Source organism: Heteronotia binoei, chromosome 3 (assembly GCF_032191835.1).
Source record: "Heteronotia binoei isolate CCM8104 ecotype False Entrance Well chromosome 3, APGP_CSIRO_Hbin_v1, whole genome shotgun sequence".
NCBI lineage: Eukaryota > Metazoa > Chordata > Lepidosauria > Squamata > Gekkonidae > Heteronotia > Heteronotia binoei.
In genome coordinates this window covers 161,215,347-161,237,140 of record NC_083225.1, presented here as the reverse complement: position 1 = coordinate 161,237,140, position 21,794 = coordinate 161,215,347, and the positions used below count along the sequence as shown (strand labels likewise).

The 21,794-nt window shown below is 49.5% G+C and overlaps 1 protein-coding gene across 1 annotated transcript; it reads left to right on the top strand.

Annotated features, from left to right (window-relative positions):
* Positions 1-4,519: 4,519 nt before the first annotated feature.
* LOC132568989 (pancreas/duodenum homeobox protein 1-like) lies at positions 4,520-21,006 on the top strand. The gene is made up of 2 exons (XM_060235176.1): positions 4,520-4,940; positions 20,573-21,006. The coding sequence occupies exons 1-2, from the start codon at positions 4,520-4,522 to the stop codon at positions 21,004-21,006; spliced, it is 855 nt and encodes a 284-aa protein (XP_060091159.1).
* The last annotated feature ends 788 nt before the right edge of the window (positions 21,007-21,794 follow it).

Genomic DNA, 21,794 nt, shown 5'->3' with positions numbered 1-21,794 from the left:
GCCAAGTACATTCATTCTCTTATCACAGTCTACCTTTCTCTTTTCCCTTCATATCCTTTTTCTGCCCTCCAATCTGAGACCCAGCATTAACTTTGTGCTCTTCTCTACATTTCCCCCTGTTGGGGGATTTCTTTTGTACCCCCAGCAACACAAACCCAAAACCAAAACCTGCAGCTACCAAAACAACCTGCAGTTATCATAAGGCTAATACATACTCACTAATAAGTTTTAAGACCTCATAGATAATCTTTATTAGACTCCAAGTTTAGAAAAGCAGAACAGCTTATTAGACTCCAAGTTTCTCCTTTAGACAGAAGGCTTAAACTATATGGATAGAAAAGCAAAACAGAAAAGTTTAGATAACTTTCACAAAACAATTCTTTTACAAAAAAAGATAACTTTAACAAAACTAACCTAGATTCTCTTCTCATGTTTTTGTCTGAGAGAAATATAGATGCTTAATGTGCTGAAGAGCTTAAAGCTGAAGAGTTCTTACTGCCCATTTCATAAGAGTACGGCTTCTTTCAGAAAGAGTTGTTGTAGCCAATTTAATTTCATAAAGAGGGCCAACCCAAAAGAAATCCTGCCACACCTCCCATCGTTGGGGCTCTGTCCCACCCACCCATCTTTGTATGAGCTTTACTGTTGCTTATTTAAAATGTGTGTATATCACAGAGTGACAGAGTAGGACTGGGGAGGTCAGAGTTCAGGCACAAAGTTTCCTGGGTGACCTAGTACCACTCACTCTTTCTATCATCTCACAAGTTTATTGTGAAGAGAAAATGAGGAGAGAGCCACATATAGCTTCTTAAAGGTGGGGCTGAATTGGAAGATGAGGTGGGACTGTGCATCACAGGTAGAGCATCTGTGTTGGGTGCAGAAGGCTCTGACATCTCCAGCTAAAAGTATCAAGTAGGTGATGCATAGGCAGCTTAGTGGGTTCAATATATAACGTTACTGAAATTCAGTGCTACCCCTTGCTCATTACCTGTGCTGTGATCTGTTAGGATGTGTGGAAAAGTTTTGATTTCCAAATGTTTAAATAGTGATTCTAAGATGTGACATCTGAATGTTAGGATTCAAAACGGCATAGTTTTTGACTGAGAGAAGGAAGCAGTAAGAAAATGTATGAAATTGTACTGCCAAGCTTAAGAACATAAGAGAGCCCTACTGGATCAGACCAGTGGTCTAGCTAGTCTAGCATCCTGTCCCACACAATGGTCAACCGGTTCTTTTGAATGGCCAACAACAGGGCATTCCCCTGATGTTGTCTCTCAATGTGGAGGTCCCCCTCAGCCACCATGGCTAGTAGCCACTGATACTCCCTTCCATGCACCATGTTTTAATCACTCTCTGTGTGAAGCAGTGTCCATCCTGAACCTACTGCCCATCAGCTTGATTGTATGTCTTCTAATATTTTGGAAGAGGGAGAAAAAGTCCATCTCTATTTCTATTATTTCTCTCAAGATAGGTAGCCATGACAAGTTAGTCCAGTAGCACCTTAAAGGCTAACAAAATAGGGGGCAAGGTATGTATCACTGCTTGAAGAAGTGAGCTTTGATTCACAAAAGCTCATACCGTGCCCCAAATTTTGTTAGACTTTAAAGTGTTACTGGACTCCTTCATTTCTGTGGCAGTCTGGCATGGTAGCTGTCTGATGCTGTCGAATGCTGGCTATGGTCTGCCAGATGCTGTCTAACATTGACTACTGTTGCAAAATCTTTAGATGTCTTTTGATGCAGTCAGGGAATATTCAGGAAAATAACTCATGATCTTGAGCTTCTTGAAGGAAGGGTGGGATTAAAAATCAAATAAAATGGCATTCAGAGACCCCTCCCTTTCTTCTAGGCTTACCTTTGACTTACTTCCTCTCATAGGCAGGGTTCAGTTTTCATTTGCATCATTAGATGCTCTGATATTGTTTTGAAAATCATATTCATGGCAAATCAACTCTCCTGTTGAAATAAATGGGATCTAAAAGTAACAACTTTGGCTGGCTCATTCCCCGCCCCCTCTTTCTAAGCATGCAAAGTGTGCAATATCTGTCATCAGACATCTTGGCCCCTACATGGAGCTATTCTTTAAGGTTGCCAGCTCTGGGTTGGGAAATTCCTGGTTTGGAGATAGGCAGGGTGGTGGGACGAACTTCAAAGGTAAAGGTAGTCCCCGTGCAAGCACCAGTTGTTTCCGACTCTGGGGTGACGTCGCATCACGACGTTTTCATGGCAGACTTTTTACAGGGTGGTTTGCCATTGCCTTCCCAGTCATCTACACTTTCCCCCCAGTAAGCTGGGTCCTCATTTTACCAACCTTGGAAGGATGGAACCTTGAGCTGGCTACCTTAACCCAGCTTCCACTGGGATTGAACTCAGGTCATGAACAGAGCTTTGGACTGCAGTACTGCAGCTTTACCACTCTGCGCCACGGGAGGAACTTCAGCAGGATATCAATAGAATCCACCCTTCAAAGCAGCCAGTTTCTCAAGGGGAATGGATCTTGGTTGAATGGATTTCTTTTTAAAATGCAATAGCAGAAAATCTCCAGGTGTAACCCTGAAGTTGTCAGGTCAACCTTACCACCTCTGAGACTTGGGGCTGATCCCCTCCAGCTGATGCCAGCTCCAGCTTCCTCTTCCCCTCCAAATCTCTCTTCTGAAACCATCTTTTCATATTCTTGGGCATGGGCACAGCCCCCTCCCTTATCGAAACAAAACCTGGGATAAACTGTTCTTCCCCTTCTTTCCACCGCCTTCCCTTCCTTTCTTTCTTTGCCATGTTTCTTGTCTCAGCCTTGCGATTGGAAGCTCCTGGGGCGCGGGGGGGGGGGGGGAGGTGACTCTGTAAAGCACCCTTGCATTACGGATGCATTTCCTAGCTCAAGGCAGAGAAAGATCCTCCTTCCCCTCTCACTATCCCTCCCCAGATGCACACCTATATGAAGAACAACTAAAACGTATATGCAAATATTTCCTGGGCTGGTGAGCAAACTGCTGGCTGTTTTAGGGAAGGTTTCCTTTCTGTTTGCCAGCGGAGCCTTCTGGCTGCAGGAACCGACCAGGGCGATAAGGCATGTGTGGCCTTTGCTAATCTCTGGCTGATAGAATTCACTCGAGTCGACAGGTTTCCCAGGCCGGAGAGGTTGAACATTCAACAGTCCCGGACACTTGTTGATTGAGCGTCAACAAACTCGAGGGGAAGCTGAGCCCCGCCGCCACCTGCCCGGTTCTGAGCCCCTGCTCGGCTCCCTCCACCCCTTCCCAAACGTCCTTGGAAGGGGGCTTCACTGGATTCCGGCGGGAAGAAGGCCTGGGTGTATTGACTTGCAGGCAAAGGCATCCAGGAAGCCCAACTGTATTTCAGGCCCCACACCATCAGGAGCAGTGTTCCCTCTAAGCTGAGTTAGTGTGAGCTAGCTCACAGTTTTTTAGCCTCCAGCTCACACATTTTTGTCTCAGCTCAGGAAGGATGGCATCAGAACAAACTAGTTTATGCAGTTGCCAAATAGCTCGCTCACAACTTTAGTGTCAGCAGCTCACAAAGTAGAATTTTTGCTCACAAGACCCTACAGTTTAGAGGGAACATTGATCAGGAGGTGTTTGTTTCTCAATTCCCCTGAGTTTTTATCCCATCCTGCCTTGGAGGAGCTCAGGACAGTTTACATGGTTCTTTCCTCTTCTCTATCTTGTGCTCCCACAACAGCCCTTCTTGGTAGGTCGGGCCCAGGCAGGGACAGGGGTTAACTCTTCCTCACCAGCGGGGCTTCATGGCTGAGTCGCGAGTTGGAGCCCGGCCCCACAGTCCACTTCTATGGGATGTGAGCTGTAAACGGAGATTCCCAAGCTAACGGGCTCCCCGCCGCCACATCTGCCATCCTGGAAAACCTGGTCGTGTGAGCGCTATTCCGATACATTTGCAGCTCCTCAACCCTAATCCTCAGGCGCTGCCTAGAGAACTTCGCCCCTTGAAAACTAGCACCAAGTTAAAGAACAAAAAACCAGGAGTAAGGCTCCGCAGAGGTTTGTGAGTCGACTTGTCAAGAAGTAGTTCGGCACCCAGTTCCAGAGTACTGCGGCTCAGTCCTGCTTGGGAGCCCCACCCTTCGGCCGGAAGCTCCACCTGATGGATCTACAGCAGCTTATCCGCGAGGATGTCAACCGAGTACTTTGCACCTGCTCAGAGGCGCTCCCGCTCCAGCCCTGCTGTCCCCACGTGACACGGGCGCGCTCAGTGCGAAGGCCTGATTGGAGGGAGGGCAGCGAGATGGCTCGGAGGGGATGGTGGAAGAAAGCGAAAGGACACCGCGGGACCCAAAGGTGACCAAGAGTTTCTTCTCATTGGAAAAGCATCGCCCAATGGAGAGGCGAGAGCGACTCACGTGGGCGGGCGGAGAGCCAATCCGAGGGCTCCCCGGAGATGTCCTGGTCCTCGGGTCCATCGGCAAGTTGGGGCAGGTGAAGTGGACCTGTCAAAGAAAGGCATCGCCCAGCCTGCGCCGACTGCGCGCCTTGCTCGGACGCGCCATGAATACCGACGAGCAGTATTACGCCTCTAGCCAGCTCTTCAAGGAGCCCTGCGCCTTCCAGAGATCCCAGCCACAGGATTACAGCCAGAGCCCTCCCGCCTGCCTCTATATGGGCAGGCAGCAGCCGGAGCCTCCCTACCCCAGTGCTTTGGCGGGCCTGGAACAAGGCAGCCCGCCGGACATCTCCCCCTACGAGGTGCCCCCCATCACAGAAGACCCGGGCCTCTCCCATCTCCATCCCCACCACCAGCATCCTCACCATGCCCACCACCCTCAGCTGCCTCACCCGCACCAAGAAGCTCTGCCCTTCGGAGAGGGGATGGAGCCTGGCGCTTTGGAGGAACCCAGAGCTCCGTTGCCCTTCCCTTGGATGAAATCCACCAAGTCCCACGCCTGGAAGGGCCAGTGGGTTGGCACGGGTAAGACGCCTTCCTCCTTCCCCTCTCTTTCTCTGCTTGTCCCCCCCCCCCCCCCGAACAACTCCGCTTCTCGCCAGGCTCTGCTTTCTGGGGGGCAACGCTGGGCGGTTGAGTGGCAAGGAAGAGGGGCTTCCAACTTCTCTGGTGGTGGCAAGGATCATTAAACCGCCCCCCCCCCATCAAGCCTGGGCCCATTGAAATGCATGCCCAAAGTTAGAGTCCAGTGGCACCTTTAAGACCAACAAAGTTTTTGTTCAGCGAGGTCGCTTCCGTGCGCAGGCAGAGAGCAGGCAGTCCTATGAGAAGTGCTTTTTGCAAGGGCTCTCGGGAGCTCAGGGCTAAATCTGGAGTAAACAGTTTCCCTTTGGGATGTTGAAGCTCTGCCATTGCTGGCTAGTAGTAGTTGTCGGACAACTTTACTGGCCACAGAGAGCAGTTCCGTGGGAGAGAAGTCATTCCCGCACAACGCACAATAGAGTTCAGTAAAAAATGAAACAGGTAACAACAGAAATAGCCATTTGAAGACATCCGCGCGTTCTGAGCTCTTTTGCCTGCGCCACTAGCTGCACCGACAACCTGCAACACTTTATGGGGCTGATAGGAAGCGACCGGGCAGGGGAAGGGGGAATTACAACCCGTCCTTGTGTGTGTGTGATGTCTTATGGCAAGAAAATAAATTAGAACGGAACTCGAACGAGGAAACCGAGGGCCATAAATGAATCCCCCCATCTCCCAGGTAGACAGAGGCCTTTTGAGAAAACAGAAGGGTCTATTATTAATTAGATAAATTGTATTATCATAACCATCGCCATATTGTTGTTAATAATTTTCTCTAGCACCATCAAGGAATGTGGAACAGAATCGAGAGCATTAAAAAGTCAGCTAACCAAATGTTTGCTTAATTTCGACCCCACCTTCCTCCCCCGTGGGGTCCCAAAGTGCCTTATAGTCTCCTCTCCTCCGTTTTGTCCTTTTTGGACACCAGATCTGCTGCTCTTTCCCCCTACCTGAGAGAAGGCAAAAACTCGATGCCCCGCAGGTCATCACTTCTGACAAGATGGCAGCAGAGAATCGAGGTCGACTCCCTTCAGGAAATTCACAAAGGAGTATTCCAGAGCAGTCCTTAAAACCGGATAATTCACCCGCTCACCCAATCCCCGGAGCGGCGTCCCCAGATTTGTAGTCCGCAGAGATTTCCCCCGTTTTAAATCCAGCCCTTCCTGTTTCTTCGAGATTAATTATAGGGGGATATTTCCCCGAAGCAGTAAAGAAGACTCGGGTTTGTTGGGGCGGAGGAGAACCGATCCGCCTTCTGGTGTGTCAGTCGCCACCTCTGGGAACAATAGGATTTAACATCTGGTCATTTTTTAGAAACGCCTCAGCCTACTTGCCTTTCCCACGAAAGGAAAGATTTGAGAGTTCTCGGTTCGTGGGAAAGGTAAGTGGAAAGGTACCTTGTGTCGTCTGGCAGGGCGCTGGGGGGCGGGGGGATGCTTTGGATTGCAACTGGATCTGAACCAGAAACTGCCGCTAACTTCCTGCTGCCTCTCAAAGCTGCGTCCTTGATTTAGTTATGCGGAAACGGAGCAGGGCAAGAAAAGGGCTCTTTCCCAAGAGAGCCTCAAAGGGAGCCGAGGGAAATCAGCCCACCAAAGAGTTCCCTTCTTGTCTCTGGGCTTACACGGAGGACCCGGCCTGAGGCCTACAGGCTGGCAGGAAGGAGCCCGAGGGAGCGCCACGGGACTGACTGGCTCGGCGTGGGCCTGCTTATTGGGAAAGGGTCGCTGCTTACTCTCGCGAAAGCCCCGTTCCTACTCACACCACACGTCTAGTAGGTAAATTCGGTGGAACTTTTGCTTAAGCCCGCGTTGGTCCCGCAGTTGTTTATTTAGAAATAATGGTCGCTTTTCTCCCACTGAGCGGAACGGGATTGAAACGAATGCCGTATTTACCCGAAAAGTGATCCCGAATGTAAGACGATCCCTTTAAAATGTTGCGCACCCTAAATTTATGAATGGACATTTCATTAACTTGTAGGCGAGCATAAGACGATCCCCTCTTTTTTTTTTTTTTAAATGCCATACCGGGGGGAGGGGGTGAACCCATGTACTTCTATCCCCCCCTGTCCGTATTACTGCAAGAAGGGGAAAGGAGAGCCCAATCCTGTGCCTGTCTTGGAATTAGATCCCACGAACTGCAGGAGGCCTGACGCCCAGCCGAGGGGCTCACAGGTTTCAGTGGTGTTTTCTGCCTTAAGCGACTTAACCCCTGCTGCCCCCGGCCTTTTGCTCCCCGGTCGCCCGGCTAAAGGCGCACAGGCTGCAGAATGACGCTTCGGGCCGGGGAGGGGGCCTCATGGATGGATTCTAGGCGCGCTCTTAACCATCTCCGTGGTGGAGCTGGTCCTCCCCTCCGTTGGGTTGTCTCTCTCAGAAATAACTGCTCAAGATCCGTGGGAGTGTGAGTGGCGGTGGCTGTGGTATGCTCCGCATTCTGTATCATTGAGCGCGCCTGATGTGTCCTGGGATAGAAGAGACAAGGCGCCTGTCGGGGGGTGTAGCTTTGAGGCGTCGGGTAGTCCTCCTAGGAAGGGTGCAAAGGAGACCCGGGTGCCCGAAAAGGTCTCTGGTGGCTGCTGCAGATGTCGACTGAACGCGCAGCCATGTTCGTCGGGCCCAACAGCCTGTATGCTCTTTTGTTGCGGGTGGAGATGCGCCTTCACACCCAGAGCAGCTGGTAGTTATTACGCCCCACGCTGGATTATGCTGTTTGGGCCTCAGCTGGGTTCCTGGGGCCGGGGCTGGTTGATGCCAAATTGCCAGTGGATGTCACCACAAGGATTCTTCCAGGCAGGCGGGCTTGCGTTGCAGCAGGGCTTTCCGCTCTGTCATCTGCGGCCATAAAAATATGGCTACAAGAACACGGCGGGGGGACTCCACGGCGATCCGCTGGATTGTCTCCCATTTGAAATGGTTTTGTCCTGATTCGCCTGGCCCAGGCCAGCTCGATCTCCTGAGACCCCGGAAGTTAAGCAGGGCTTGGATAGGATTTGGATGGGGAACCACCAAGGAAGTCCGGGGGGGCAGCAGAGGCAGGCGGTGGAGACCCACCTCTGAACGCCTCTCTCTTGGAAATCCTCCGCGGTGGGGTCGCCAGAAACCGGCTGTAATGTGAAGGCGCTTTCTGCAGCCCAAGTGGTTTGACTCAGAGCGGCGGGAATGAGGAAGCTGAAGAGAGCTGCCCGGGGTGGGAAGGGGGGAGAAGGTTCTGGTTCCTGGGCTGTCTGCGAGCTGGAAGTCCTAGGCTGACAGCACCGAGTGTCTGTTTCTCTTCGTGCGGATGAAAAGAAGAGGGTCTTAATTCGGTCCGGGTCTTCATTCGGGCAGCCTACCCTGAAGCTCATGGACCGGCAGGAAACAGATTTGGCTCCCTGATAAACCAGTTTAGACCTCAGTCAAGCGGAAGCCCCAAGGTCACTTCCTTGGGGAAAAGCCTACTTGGCTTCGGTGGGGCTTGCTTCGGAGAGGCCAAGGGAGGACGAGACTGGGGTGCCTGGAAGTAGTTCCAGCCAGGCACTCCCGGAGGGAACAAGCGTGGCGAAGGCGCACAAGGCTCTCTCCAGCCCAGGAAGGGCTCCGGCGGGGAGAGCCCCTGTCTGTCTCCGGCTGGACAATGTTATCGGGCCCAGCGTCTCCCCTGCTCCAGGTCACGCCTTTCTGCAAATAGGGCGCAGCTACCAGCTTGGTTCAGAGAGACAGCAGAAAGAGCGAGCCGGGACGGGGGGGGGAGGGGGGCCTGCTTATAAATTTCGGGCAGCGTCGAAGCAGAGACGACGGCGGAGAGAAGGGACAAAGGCAACGTCTTCCTCGGGATCCATCCGAGCTGAATCCGGAGGACGCAGCCCCCTCCCCCCACACTCTCCGGCAGGATGCTGCCAACCCCCGGGACACCCCGACCTGCGCCAGCAGAATGAGAGCATGTGGGGCGCAGAAGAGGGCCAAGGAAGGGTCTCCACTGACCTCCGCGTCTTTGGGAAAGGCCCCCGAATTCGGTGAGACTTCCTTGCCTGGGGCGTCTCCATGGGGGCTCTGCCTTTCTCTTCCCGCTTTGAATACTCGAGGCAAGGCGCTGGATTTGCTAGTCTGAGCGCTTTCCATAATTTCTGCAAAACGGGACTGTTTGTTTGTCTGGCTGGTTTTTAAACCGCCCTCACCTTGTGGAACGGGGCCCAGGACGGTGTACATAGATATAAAACATTTACATAATAACATTATTAGATTTTTAAACCATAATATACTGTAACAGCAGTAGTACCTAAAACCAATAAGATGGCGCTGCTTCGTGGTGGCAGGAGAAACTGGGGTGCAAGCCAGATGAAAAGCCTCAAAACCCTCCCGGAAAATTGTTGCCAACTGGCCTCCAGAAATGGGACTCCCCCCACCCCCATTTGAATAGCGAAAAGAACTGTTTTAACAAAAGCAAGAGCGCAAGGAAGATCCCTAAAGGGTCTTCGGCGGCGTCGGATATTTTTCCACAAACGGTTTGAATGCCTGACTGATGCCTATTTATTTGTATTCTCTGGTTTCAGTACTTGTTTCTATCTCGTAGCTGTCCGGCGGTCTTTTCTATCAGATAATATTTTAGTATCGCTAGGTCGCTAATGAGGTTTCCTAGCTGATGGCTACCGCAAGACTGGCCAGAGGGGAACCAGTCCCGTTGGCCTTTGTAACCTGTAAACGAGAGGAGTTAGCCGTGCTAGTCTGTTGCTGCAAAATAGTAAAGAGTCTGTTAAGACTAAAGAATGCATAAGCTTTGGAGAAACAACAGCTCTCTTCCTCAGATGCCTGCAAACATAACTTCAGTGGGCTTGGCCTGGAGTAACTGTGCATAGGATTGCACTGCGACGGGTTTACATCTGAAGGTTAAAATCTCACACTCACCACAAGACCACAACATTCTACACAAAGCTGAGTCTCAACAGCAGACTCTCTGCAGGTTTTCCTTTTGGTGCCTAACTTTCCTCTGGTTTTGAAATAAAATGCAAGGTCGGTGGAACAATTTATATATACCTCTCATTTAAATATATATATATATATTTAAATATAATATTTATTTATTTATTTATTTATTTCATTTATATCCCGCCCTCCCCCACCTTGGCAGGCTCAGGGCGGCTAACAACATTCTATAAAACATACAATAATAAATAAAACCTTTAGATTAACAATATAAACATTAAAACATTAAAATTAAAATTAAAACCAGAAGCATGATTTGTGCCCCCTCCTTCTGTCCCCCCCCCGGAAGAGTGCTGGGTGCTGATCCTTTACTAGTCAAGAGCATTTCATTATTCAGTCAAGACACTCCAAGCCGCAGCCCTAACCATCCTAAACAAAGAAATCAGTCCAACTGAACTCAATAGTGTTTACTTCTAAGAGAATATACTTACTTTTGAATTTCAGCTCTTTGAAAATATTATTGTGTGGCTTTTAGCTAGAATTTGATTTCCATAACTGTATAGAACCTGTTTGTGACGCTCCTGCGCCTGGCGAAGTGAAAGTAACTCGCAGAAGGCCGGTGATCCCACCGCTAGGGGTGTGGCAGGGAGAACGCGCGGACCATCCAAGTCATTCATCTCGGGGGCCAGAGCTCGCCATTACAGAGCCTCTGCTGCCGTCCAGGGAAAGTGGTCAGTATGGCTGGGATAAAAACTTTACACTGGGTGGGGAGGGGGAACTGCGTACAGAGGAGGAAAAGGTAACCCAGTTGAGGTTCCCAAGGCCACCCGTCGCGTTTTCAAGGCAAGAGACATTCAGAGGTGGTTTGTTGGCCTCTGCATACTGACCCTGGTATTCCTTGGGGGTCTCCCACCAGGGCCGACCCTGCTTCGCTTCAAAGATCTCATCTGATCAGCCTGGGCCATCTAGATCCGGGCTCCAAATAACTTTCTTTGGCTATCGATTCGAAGCGTCTGCGTAGCGACCCTGGTGTCCCCTGGCGGTCTCCAAGACTCCGTCTAAGCTGCAGGGTCTTGTGAGCAGCAATTCTGATTCGTGAGCTGCTGGCATTAGACCGAGCGATTTGGCTACTGCATAAATTAGTTTGCTCTGGGCCCATCCTTCCTGAGCCGAGACAAAAATGTGTGAGCCGGGGGCTAAAAAACACTGGTGGCCTGTCTCCCATCCAAATAGAAACCAGTGGCGACTTTGCTTAGTTTCTCAGACCTGACTCGCCTGGCTGGGCCTCCATACACTCTGAGTTTTGTAAAAAAACGTTTGGCATTTTCAGAGCGAGGTTGACGCAGTGGTTAGAGTGAAGGACTAGCATCTGGGAAACCCACTCCGCTGTGCACGCCCCCTTGCTGGGTGACCAGTCCCACCCCACTCAGCCTCACCTACCTCACAGGGCTGCGGTGTGGATGAAACAGAGGAAAGGAGAACCACGTGAGCCGCTTGGGGTCCCGGTTGGGGAGAAATGCCAGGTATAAATGAAGAAAACGAACAGCATGTCTAAATACGTCCATGCAGTTCTGCATGCAGATCTGTAAGTGCTGTGATGTATTATTGGCTACAGGCAGAAACGTGCTGCTGAAAACAGTGGCTTTTCCAACATGCGAAGTTGGTTGCACTGAAATTCATCGCCCGGATTCCAAGAAAACGTCTGGGTAGAAATATTCCATTACCGAATTAGGTGAATACAGAAAGGTCCTTTCCACAACAATCATATTTGTCATCGATACAGATCCCTTACAGGAGGATTTCCCACAGGAAATATATGTAGGGGATAACTGACATATGTGCCTCCCTCAATGCTGTGTGTTGTACGTAGGACATGAAGCTACCGCCCAACTGGAGCGTCAGTTCCTAGAATTTATTAATGGCCCGGCTTTACTTCAGCAGTCTGCTTGCATGAGCTTGTAATCCCACACCCCATGATCTTGTATTGGAGTCAGAGATCTGGCTCAGCTGTAGTAAACCAGCAGCATGAGCCATCTTAGTGTAACAAAGTAGGAGTCAAGTGCGCCTTTAAGACCAACAAAATTTTATTCAGAATATAAGATTTCATGTGCTGTAAGCACACTTCATCAGACGAGGAATCAGGTACAGTGAGCAGAGCTACATAAAGCTGGTAGGCAGTGGTTTAGAATGCAAAAAGGTACAAATTTAAGATCCAATCAGTTTTACAAGATCAGTTACTATCAGTTAATAACCCATTATTTTTTCTCCAATAACATGTAGTAGAAGAGCTATTTCACACCACTAGCCATAGCACTGGGAAGAGTTGAGCACGCATAACTCGTAACTACCACTGATTTTGATTTGTATTCCTTTCCTAAGAGATGTCTGCAGCACCTCACAAATCTGCCATTAATTGGTATCGGTTAGCGAATCCTGAAGCAAACGTATTTTCTTCCTTCAATAGGTCGGCTATACAGGCTAAAGTTTTGGGGAAGGTGTAATAGTATAATTAACAGATTGAGCAAACCTTTGCTCTGGGTAACATGAGCATGAGAAACCAATAAAACAGTAACATGTCAAATTGCGCGAATGTCTGTTTATCACTCTATTATAAGCCCGGGCCATAAAGAGGGCATTTCTTTCTCAGAAGTTTTCCCCATCCAAATAATTTACCTTTTAACATGCAATATACATATAGTTTGCCATTAGAAGAAAAATACATTAAAATATAGTGGAAGATGGGTTTAGTATATGTAAACTTTTTGGATTTATGCCCCGCCGCACAAATGGGTTTCCCATACTGGTGTGTGATTTTACTAAGTAAGGAGGCTAATGATGTTTTTAACTTTCTGTAATAAATACATGTATTTTGGGGTATGATTTTACTTTACCTGTTTTTACTTTTTGGCCTTTACCGTATATTAACCTTTCAGGTTCTTCATTCCAGTTTTTGGGTTAAGCTTCCCCTTTGTTTTTCTTTTCCATGCACCAGTGAAGCCAAATTCAGACTTCCGGGCGTGTTTGCTTAGGCTAAGGTACTATTTCTCACCCTTTACATGCTTAATCCAAGAAACACGAGCAGTGCGTCCACAGCGCACACAATTGCCACATAAAATGGTAACATCCGTTTTATTGACAATGCAGATGTATAATGCCCACGCGTACATGATGTAGAGATGAAGGATGTACAAAGCCCATTCACTTCAGCATGTTTTAGCCATAAAGCAGAACAAAAACGATTTAGAACAGAGTATGCACAGGATAAAACATTCATTTCGTGGGAGAAACCTACCTGGATGAATGAAGCTGCCTCATACCGACTCAGACCAGCACTGGTCGATCAAGGCCAGCGTGGTCTACTCGTGGTGCGAGAGTCTCTCCACCTGGAAATCTTTCCCTTCCCTGACCCTTTTAGCCGAGGATGACAGCCAGAGACTGATCTTCTGCATGCTCTGAGCCTCGCAATAAGAATAAAGACAACACACGCATTTAAAATCAGGCTGCATTTACAAACCACCCTCCTTAGCAAATACATTGATCCAGATAAGGGTAAATGGCAGTTAGAAAAATTCATCCGCAGTGTACCCAGTGTTCAAACAAAATGTCAGGGAAATTTAATTCTCCAGCCGTTCACAGTTCCAACCCAACCTTTACATGTTCAAGTCTTTTACGGCTGACGTGCTTCTGCACTTCTCCTTTCAGGAGTATTGTTCCCGAGGAGACCTTTGTAGGATTGTTCTGCACGTGCCGCAGTTCCATTGTGCGACAGCTGAGGTACAAACTTAAGGCCAGCAAGGGAAAGCCAGCTCAAGGTCCAGAGTTGGGCCAAATGGAGTCAGGGTTTAGCCCTGATCAGTTTGTTGCTGACTTTTGTAAAACCCTGGACAGCCCATATGACACACTCGGAGTTTCACTTTACCCCCCAGCGTTGCTGGGAGGAAAAATACGGAGGGCAGAAGAACATTGGGTCCCCGCTGGAGAAAAGGTGGGGTGTAAACGAACACGTGGGATTATGGTGGGGAAGCAGATGACGTCCATTTCTTTCAGGCCAATCCGGGCTAGGACCCTGTTCTCTATGGACTGACCTGATAGGAAATGTTCCTAAAACCCAATGTGATTTATATCCAAATGCAATAAATTAACAAACACACCCCCAGCCACTCAACATTGATTTATAGGCTCAGCGGTTACGTAATCGTGGTCAATCAAAGCATTTCTGAGCATTCCCCCATCAGGGCAAAGAGGTACGACTTTTTTTTTTTTTTACTGTGCCAACCGCCTCCAGGGCCAGCCCTTTGGGCATCCAATACAACGGGGTCGTGGAAAGATTGCCGGGACGGGAGTAGATCTCACCGAGGAAACTGGGTTTAGCGGTGGCTGGTAAAATACCTTCTGACACAAGAAAGGATCGCTGGGGCTTCTTGTCCATTTCGCCTCTGCTCCAGTAAGGCCCGAGAGAGGCTGACTTTAAGACATACCCGAACGCTAAGAGGCGGATGAGGCCACCACAGAAGCCGGAACAAGAAGCCCAGTCCGAGCGACGATCTTGGCCAGCAGCAGAGTCCGGTATCTCTCGAAGCCCTTCAGCCCATTCTGGGCAGGTGCGACGCTCAGGCACATCCTTTCGAAGGAGAAACCAGATTCGACTCTCGCTGCCCGGAGCCGGCAAGAGGGAGAAGAGACCGCGCCGTCTCTGCTGTGCCTTCTCCTTGCTTTGCCTCGTCAAGAGGCTGCCTAAGAAGGGAAGGAAACGCAACCTGCTAGGGTTTCTTTCTAGACCCGACGAGCTTGCCTGTCCTGGCCTCCTTGAGGGATACATGTCATAATTAATAATAACTGCAACAGTACCTTTGGCAGTCCGATACGCAGAAGAGCAAGATTTGAGCTCATTGGTGCCTTGCAGAGAACCAAGGTTTCCAGGGTATAAACTTTGGACAGAGGTCAGTTATTTGACCAAAGGGAGCTTTGAGTCTCCAGAGCTCTGGGAATCTTGTTGATCCTTAAATAGCTTTGAAGATCTGTATCTTGGTCTTCTGGGACAGACCAACACAAGTACCCACCTGAAGGTTTTAGTCCATTCTGTCTGTTGCTGTGTCTGATTCTACTGTGATAGCCCTGCGCCGTTTTTAGCGTTTCGTGTTAATGCTTACGCTTAATCTCAGCTTGGTTTCAGTTACAGTATCAGATTTCTGATAGTTTTCCAATTCCTGCAATCTATTGTATTGTTTATTGGTTGTCTGCCTTGGTTCTTAACGAGAAAGGCGGACTATACATACATGTCTACATGTGTATGTATAGCCCGCCTTTCTCATTAAGACCCAAGGGGAAAATCCAACACACACACACAAACACACAACCCTTTCCCTGTGTATGTATATAGAAAAACGTCTCCAACATAATTATTGTAAAGTGATAGCCGAGTTAATCTGTCCTAGCAAAATAATATTTTCTTTAAAATTTCAGTATGAGCTTTCCGGAGTCAGAGCTCAGTTCTTCTGATGGGTATATGATGGGAAAATCTTACTGGGAAATTTTACAGGTGACGTTTTGTTGCACTCGACCTTAATGAGCCGGATGCTACCAAAGGTAAAACGTGCTTATTTCTGGTGGATTTCGGTGGAACTCAATTCAGAGCGCGATTCAGTACAAATCGGGAAAGGAAGTTTATTCCCAGATTAAGGATGCCCACCCTTGAAACATAGCATGAACTCCTGCACCTTCACACGGGAGGAAGCCTTGACCTGGATAACCCATATCTTAGAAACGAAGCAGAGTCGATTCTGGTCAGTATTTGGATGGGAAACGGTCGCTGACGCTGCAGAGAGCCAGCAGCGGCAAACCACCTCTGAATCTCTCTTGCCTAGAAGCCCCCTGGAACATGGAAAGTCGGGTTGCAAAAATGCTCGACTCCGATCGCATCATCCAGTTTAGACCCGCCAGTCCTTTGGAGACTGCACTTCTTCGTGGTCTCTGCGCTTCACACTCATGGGATAGAGCGCCTGCGCCGATCCCCGAATACCGGTACTTGTTGCCAGTCCCGTATTCAAAAAAGAGAAGCGGTGGGTTTCTAATGACTATCCTGTCGGTGTGGCTCCTCGGCTCCGCAGTTCTGGTCTCAGTGAAAGTGGAAGAGCGACCCTTTCCCAGCTGCCCCAGTGCCTGCCTCACGAAGCAATTCTCCCCTCGAAACAGAATCCCGTATCCAGAGACTCGAAACCAAATGGCTCTAGGGATGTCCTTCGGATAAGCAGTAGCCCAGGCTGTTCTCCAGAGCCAGGATCCCGGCGTGAAGTCCGGCGATCCCTAACAAGGTCTGGTTTACCTGAGATGGGCATCTTTTCCCGCCCTGCTGGAAAGGAACCGCTGCCCCCTGCTCCTATTTGCAGCCGCCAAAGGCTTCTTTTCATTCAGAAAGAGGCGCGGGGCTGGGGGGGGGGGGAGTGTTCAATAAGCTCGCCTTTTGTCTGCCTTCCAAAATGTGCAGAGGAGGGCGCTTCGCCAATAGATTTCGAGAACCCCCTGGCCAAAGCAGCGTGCAGTCGCCAGAAGCGGGAAGGTGGTCTGGGGAGCCTCTGGTTCGAGACCCGCGGCCAGCCAGAAGCGGCTGGCTCTTCTTCGGCGCCTCCCCAGAGCTCCTCTTCAGATGTGGGGGTGGGGGTGGGGGGAGCTGCTGCCTCTACGGATCCTTTCGGTTTCGGTCCTGTTGAAACAGATTTACAGATTTTCTGCAATCGTAAACGGCCGGTCACCAAGCCATTGTGGCGGCGGCGGGAGTGCCCGGGTTCCACCAAGCCCACAAGAGCCTCTCCCCAGCAGCGGTCCTGCCAAAGCACAAGCCTCGCTGGTCTTTTTCCTCCCTTCCCCGCACAGCAGTCCGTCCCTGGGGAGCGAAAGGAAGCCCCCCGCCCGTTCCAACCTGCTACTAACTGTCCCTCTTCACCTGACCCGAGGGGAAGTTTCCCTTGGCAAAACTCCTGCTGCAATGAAGCCAGAACTAAAAACCCTCCAATGTGTTACGTTGGCTAGAAAGGAAAAACGCCGCAAGGTCAAAACCAGTCGACTTTTGAAGAAGTGGTAAAGTTTCAGGCCCCAGATGCTTTTCGGTTTCCAGAAAGAAGAAGAAGATGAAGAAGATATTGGATTTATATCCCGTCCTCCACTCTCTGAGAGTCTCAGAGCGGCTCACAATCTCCTTTACCTTCCTCCCCCACAACAGACACCCTGTGAGGTGGGTGGGGCTGAAGAGGGCTCTCACAGCAGCTGCCCTTTCAAGGACAACCTCTGCCAGAGCTATGGCTGACCCAAGGCCATTCCAGCAGGTGCAAGTGGAGGTGGTCTGGCCGGAGCCTTTTTTTTTGTTTGCCCTGGGCTGAGGGCACCGCTGGAGAAGAGCCGCTTCGCTGTACCTTTCCGCCTCTTCTACCAAGTGCAGCGGGGGCCATCTTAATGCTACTTTTAAAGATGCCCTCGATATGTTTATGGAAATTCGAGCTCCTTCTTACCAGGTAAGTAATCCCATCGACCTGGCTACAGGGAAAGTGGCCAGAGGAGATTTCCCTTGGAGCCAGCTGTAGTCTGTTAAGTTGATCCGGTTTGTCTTCAGCAGTGGGCCCCAAAATTGTGTAGAAGTTTTCTTGGGTTTATTGATGGGAAGGGGGTGGACTTCCACGAAGTCCTTTTGTTTTGGAAACCGAGTGGGTTCAATAGAACTGAATGGAAAGGCAACACTCCGGTCAGAAGTCGCCCCCCCCCCAAGTTAGTGTTTTTGAGGGCCAGGGCTTTTTAAAGCAGGGACGCATAGGAACGCAGTTCCGGCTGACTTGGCACCAAGGGGTGTGTCCTAATATGCAAATGAGTCCCTGTTGGGCTTTTTCTACAAAGCCCTGTGTAAAACAATGGTGATGTCTGGGGTGTGACCTAATATGCAAATGAGTTCCTGCTGAGGTTTTTCTACTAAAAAGGCCCTGATGAGCGTGGTTCGTTTTGTTGGGGAGTACATGTCGGTATTGTATGGCTTGCACTGTCCCATCGCCTCTTCTTGCATGCTGTCAGTTGGATTCCTAAACAAGTTAAGCCAAACTTGTTGGGACACGATCCGTTCAAGGTTAAATGCTTGGGGTAGGCGGGATTCGTTTCAGCGACAGAGACCTGAGTCAGCTTAAAGTTTCCCACCGAAACCAACGGGGCTCCAAGTGGCTGACATGAGCAGTATCCTACCCCTGCTTTTCACCGGATGCTCCTAGTTAGGATCGAAGGCAACAAGGTCTGTTTAGCAGAGCTCCCTTCCCGGCGCGCCTGTCTTAGTTTCTGTGTATAGCTGTAACTTCAAGAACAAGGGCACAGCCCAGCATTTCTCAGGCTGCAGTCCTATGCGCCCTTCCTCGGACCTGAACATCCGGGAGCTGAATAGACTAGGGAAAAAGAATGGCAAGGTAAATAAGTTCAATAATAACAAAATATCTGCAACCCCCAAGGACTTGGCTAGATCTTGAAAAGCAGAACACCGTCTACCTGTCAAATATTTGCGACTATTTGTCCAGATAATAAGCGCATCACATTGTGATGATTGGAATAAATCGTAGTTTCCACTATTGGGGGGGACGGATGATGGCCACTAACTGGCAAGGCGATGCTATTTGCAGGCCGGCGACTCTCTGCAGGCCATCAGAGGACGTAATGCTTAAGCAACCACACTGGGCAGGTCAATGGTCTATTCCATCAGGTCAGCGCTGTTTCCTGAGCAGTTTCCGTGTAGGGTATTCTTAAAGAATAATATTATTTAGCAGAGTTAGAAATGAGTAGCACAGCAGAGAATACACAGAGATCATGTGCGTGTTTAAAGGAATATGACTGGTTTACTTAAAACTATAAGGGAAGGGTAAAACTGGGAAGAAAATAACCGACACTAACTTCTACATGTTTACAGTTTGAGAACAAAGCTAGGAATGACGTCTCTTCTCCAAACATAGACAAAGGGAGGAAGAGATGCCATAAAATGCAGAATAGGCAATACATTGATTTCCAGTCACAACACTTAATTACTGGTCATTTAACTAAGACCTCCTACAGACTTTCGCGGGCTTTCTCTCTAGCTAACAGATAGGTTACAGTAAACACATGTAACTTCCTGTTGACTAACAATAACAACAGGATTAACTCTATAATTACTGAAGTGTTGCAGACTTGTGAATCCCAACATTCCGCCTTGAAAGGTAGGTTTTGATTTTCAAAATGCAGCTGAACTCTCGCCCAGTCTGAACTCCGGAGCGGTTCTGTGTGGGCCTCCTTGGGTGACCAACAATGGCTGTGTCCCTTGAAGTTGACGGGCTTGGAAGGGCGCAACTCTGCCAGCGATTATTGCGCTGTTGATTTCCCGGGTTTACTTTGCCTGTCGGTGGGGGTGGGATCGAACCTTGTTTGGAAAGACACCAAGTGAAAGGGAGGGGCTTATTTTCTTTCAGTACTTTGTTTCTGGTTGTTGATATTACTGCAATGGGAAAAGTGTGTATGTGCGCTAAGTGCCTTTAAGTCGCTTCAGACTTTAGGGACCCTATGAATGAATGCCAGTTCTGCACTTGGCCTTTACTCTTGGTTCAGCCCTGTCCCCAAACTGACATTCTACACTAGAATCATGGAATCATAGAAACCAACTCTATGAGTTTATGATTCTAGCGTAGAAAGTAAGTCTGAGCACAGGGCTGAACCAGGATTAAAGGTCTGCCGAAAAGACTTGTCCTTAACACACTTGCTGAGGTCTTGCAAAATGAAGGCCTTGGCTTCCATGATTGACAGATGATCCTAAGGATCAAAGTTCGAGTCCAGTGGCACCTTTAAGACCAACCAAGTTTTATTCAGAATGTGAGCGTGCACAGGAAAGCTTACATTCTGAATAAACTTTGGTTGGTCTTAAAGGTGCCACTGGACTCCAGCTTTGTTCTGTTGCTTTAAAGCAACACGGCTGCCCACCTGGATCCTAAGGAGACTTACTCCTCCCTAAAACCATTGAAGTGAATGGGTTTAGACTGGGTTGCACTGCCTTTCAGATTGCACTGTGAGTCAATTCATTCCTTTTGTGTTTTCCTCTTGTTTCTCCCCAGTGGCTCTTTCCTTCCCATATTGTGACCAAAGTACCATAGCCTCAGTTTGGCCGTTCTAGCTTCTAGGGAGACTTCAAGCATGATTTGATCTGCAACCCACTTATTTTACGAAGTTATACATTATAATGAGGGAGCGGCGACTTTTGCTCAGAAACTCTCGAATCGGCAATAGGCCGATTTATCTCCATTCAATTAAGGCGCTCCCAGTTGGATTAATCTACTGTTTACAACGGAACAGTTTTAGGATTTGTTTATCATGAATCCCCTCCCCCATTGTGTTTTTCTTTTAAGAAACCAGGGTAGGATTTTTGATCCCCTTTTAATCTACACTGAACTTCCGAAGGGGTTGTGCTGAAACTGTGCCTTCCACTTCTAAGTTCAGTTAAGCTTTTGGAGCAGGCTGCTCGACGTCTCTCTGCCAAGGGAGAAACCCTCATCCTCCCGGGTAGGGTAGGGGCCGGCAAGACTCCCCTTCTAATCCCAGTCCGCAGGAGGGCTCGGAAGTGCTCCAGTCTCTGGGGCTCCTCCTCCTCCTCCTCCTCCTCTCTAACTCTGGCTGGTTCCTTCCTCCGGGCAGGTGGCTCCTTCGTGGTGGAGCCGGAGGAGAACAAGCGGACGCGGACGGCCTACACGCGAGCGCAGCTGCTGGAGCTGGAGAAGGAGTTCCTCTTCAACAAGTACATCTCCCGGCCGCGGCGGGTGGAGCTGGCCGTCATGCTGAACTTGACGGAGCGCCACATCAAGATCTGGTTCCAGAACCGCCGCATGAAGTGGAAGAAGGAGGAGGACAAGAAGCGGGGCGGCGGCGGAGGTGCTGCAGGTGGCGGCGGAGGGAGCGGCCAGGAGCCCGAGCAGGACTGCGTGGTCTCCTCGGGGGAACTGTCTTCGGGCCAAGAGGAGGCTGCCGAGGAGCGGCCGGCGGGGACTCTGGGAGGCGCCCTGGAGCTGCTGCCCCCCAGCCCCGCCGCCTCCCCCCAGCCCTCGGCCAGGTGCCCGCCCGAGGCGCGGTGAAGAAGCGCCCCGACCCGCTCCCCTCCGCAGGACTTTCAGGCCAGGCCCTTCCCTCCCCAGGAAACCCTGCCTCCCAGCCCCTCCAGAGTGACCACCGCTTGGCAGACCGCGAGGAAACTGCGGAGGGGGGCAGACTATGGTATAAGGGCGGGGGGGGGGAGGGCGCTTTCCCTTCAAAACGTGACCTTCCCATTAAAAAGAAAACAACAGTCTCCGTTCAGAAACCTGTCAAAGAAATGTGTTCACCTAAAATAAAATAAAAAGTAACAGATGTTTGAAGGGTTGTTCCAGGGGAGCCGTGTTCTGTTAGATATGCAAAGCAGCAGACTTCTGTTCACCAACTTGAGAAAGGAGACTAAAGAAACAAAACAATACAGGATAAACATCCTGTCTGGCTACTCTCACCTACATGTTTATCCTAAGGCTTTAAACCTTGGGTAAGAGGGAACTAGAGAGACAAAGGGGTGCCTTCACACAACACTAAATATTGCATTTTGCAATTGGATTTTTGTTGTTCTTATACAGTAAAAATCCAGTTGCAAAACACATTATTTAGTGTATGATGAATGCACCCGAAGACAAAGAGCAATAAAACTGAAACTCAATGCCTCCTTTCTAGTGCAACTTAAGTAGCTAAGACATCAGCATGCACAAACAAACAATACATTCTTCCTTGGCTTCAGGCAGGGGAATTGCAAATCTCCACACCTCTTCTCAAGTTCCTGACTGAAGTCATGAAGATTCAGCTTTTCTTGCAGATGTTCAGACTTCTGCTTGCAAGTGGCTTA